Source organism: Cynocephalus volans, chromosome 8 (assembly GCF_027409185.1).
Source record: "Cynocephalus volans isolate mCynVol1 chromosome 8, mCynVol1.pri, whole genome shotgun sequence".
Taxonomy (NCBI): Eukaryota; Metazoa; Chordata; class Mammalia; order Dermoptera; family Cynocephalidae; genus Cynocephalus; species Cynocephalus volans.
Genome location: NC_084467.1, coordinates 110,575,406 through 110,577,223, shown reverse-complemented (window position 1 = coordinate 110,577,223; position 1,818 = coordinate 110,575,406). Strand labels below are relative to the sequence as shown.

Genomic DNA, 1,818 nt, shown 5'->3' with positions numbered 1-1,818 from the left:
GAATGCTGTTTCACACTTGTTTCAGCTCATGGTATGGGGATAAGGCACACTGAAAGAAACCCGGAAACCAGAGAGTGTAGTGAAGCAATTCTCCATCCCCTGGCTGCCAACAACCAGGGGAATTGACTTTTTCATGCTTTTCTATCCAACTCCAATCTAAGTATATAAGCACGTGTGTGTGTGTGCACCCATGCACACACACACACACACCACATGTAAGCATGCATGCACTTTGATCCTTCCTTTCCCTCCATCATGACTACTAGAAACATCTCTTCTCAGAAAAGGAGGAAACTCAGGATGACAACACCAAAGACTAATCAAGGCATCCCGCAAGTCTCATTGCAAAGTAGTAATTCAGGCGATGAGATTCAGAGCCATTTTCTTTGAATCTCACAGGCTTATCCCATGCATAGAAGAGCTTCAGGGATACCCGTGGACTGCGAGCTTCTCAAGGTCAGAGGTTCTTTCTCATTCACCTTTGAATTCCAAATTCCTGACAGATGTGCACAGACCACATACAACTGGCTAAATGAATGTCCGTTTAACCAAATGCTTTGTCATATGTTGATTTATTTCACCTTTGACATGGAAGCTCTTGGAGGGTAGGGACCATGTCAGAAAACAGATAATAAATAAAAAGAGAAGATACCTCTATGCTAAAAGGGACTCCCAAGTGCACTCCAAAATGCCCCCCAAAGTGCCCCCCCCCCCCAGTGCCCAGCACCAAGCCCAGTCTCTTCCTGCTGTGGCTCTAGCTCTGGGGGCTGCTGTGTTTCCTGCTGACCTGGGCGCTGAGGACCTCAGAAGAACAGATGGAACAAAGCACCAAAATCTTCGCTGAATTGGTAGCTTGATGACACTTTCAGACAGATATTTCACTGTCTTGTCTAGCTTTTGCAGTTATCCTCAGTGGAAATGTTGTCCAAAGTAACGCATTTCTTCATTACCAAGAGCACAAGTTCCCTGCTTCTATACCTAAAGGCATGTGAGGGCAGTGGTGCTGGGAGTCCCGTGGACGCGGCAGTGCAGGGGCGCAGTGCACGGCGAGTCTCAGCAGCGGCAGCACACGCACTGCCGCCCTCACCGCCCCGCACTGGTGCAGCCAGCCTCGCTCTCCCAGCTCCTCCTCCCTTCGTTCACACCATGGCTGATCTACTGACCGAAGAACAGATGGCTGAATTCAAGGAAACTTTCTTCCTATTGCATAAAGATGGTGATGGCGCCATCACAACAGAGGAACCTGGAACTGTCATGAGGTCACTGGGTCAGGACCCAGCAGAAGCCGAACTGCAGGATATGATCAACAGAGTGGACGCTGATGGTAATGGCACCATTGACCTCCCAGAGTATTTGACTATGATGGCTAGAAAAATAAAAGACATGGATAGTGAAGAAGAAATCCTTGGGGCATTCCGAGTCTTTGGCAAGGACAGTGATGTTTACATCAGTGCAGCAGAACTACGTCATGTCATGACAAACTTAGGGGAAAAACCAATAGATGAAGAAGCAGATGGAACGATTGGAAAAGCAGATATTGATGGAGACAGACAGGTCACCTATGAAGAATTGGTACAGATGATGACTGCAAAATGAAGAGCTACTTTCAACTCCTTTTTTCCCCTTCTAGAAGAATCAAATTGAATCTTTTACTTACCTGTTAAGAAGGAAAGAAAGAAAAGAAAGAAAGAAAGAAAGAAAGAAAGAAAGAAAGAAAGAAAGAAAGAAAGAAAGAAAGAAAGAAAGAAAGAAAGAAAGAAAGAAAGAAAGAAAGAAAGAAAGAAAGAAAGAAAGGAAGAAAGAAAGAAAGAAAGAAAG

At 45.3% G+C, this 1,818-nt stretch overlaps 1 protein-coding gene across 1 annotated transcript; it reads left to right on the top strand.

Moving 5' to 3' along the window:
- The first annotated feature begins 1,146 nt into the window (after positions 1-1,146).
- Positions 1,147-1,596, top strand: LOC134383732 (calmodulin-1-like). Its single transcript, XM_063105075.1, has one exon. The coding sequence runs from the start codon at positions 1,147-1,149 to the stop codon at positions 1,594-1,596; it is 450 nt and encodes a 149-aa protein (XP_062961145.1).
- The last annotated feature ends 222 nt before the right edge of the window (positions 1,597-1,818 follow it).

Excerpts from the sequence above, each read along its gene's own strand:
- LOC134383732 (XM_063105075.1), top strand. The coding sequence starts at position 1,147 with ATGGCTGATCTACTGACCGAAGAACAGATGGCTGAATTCAAGGAAACT.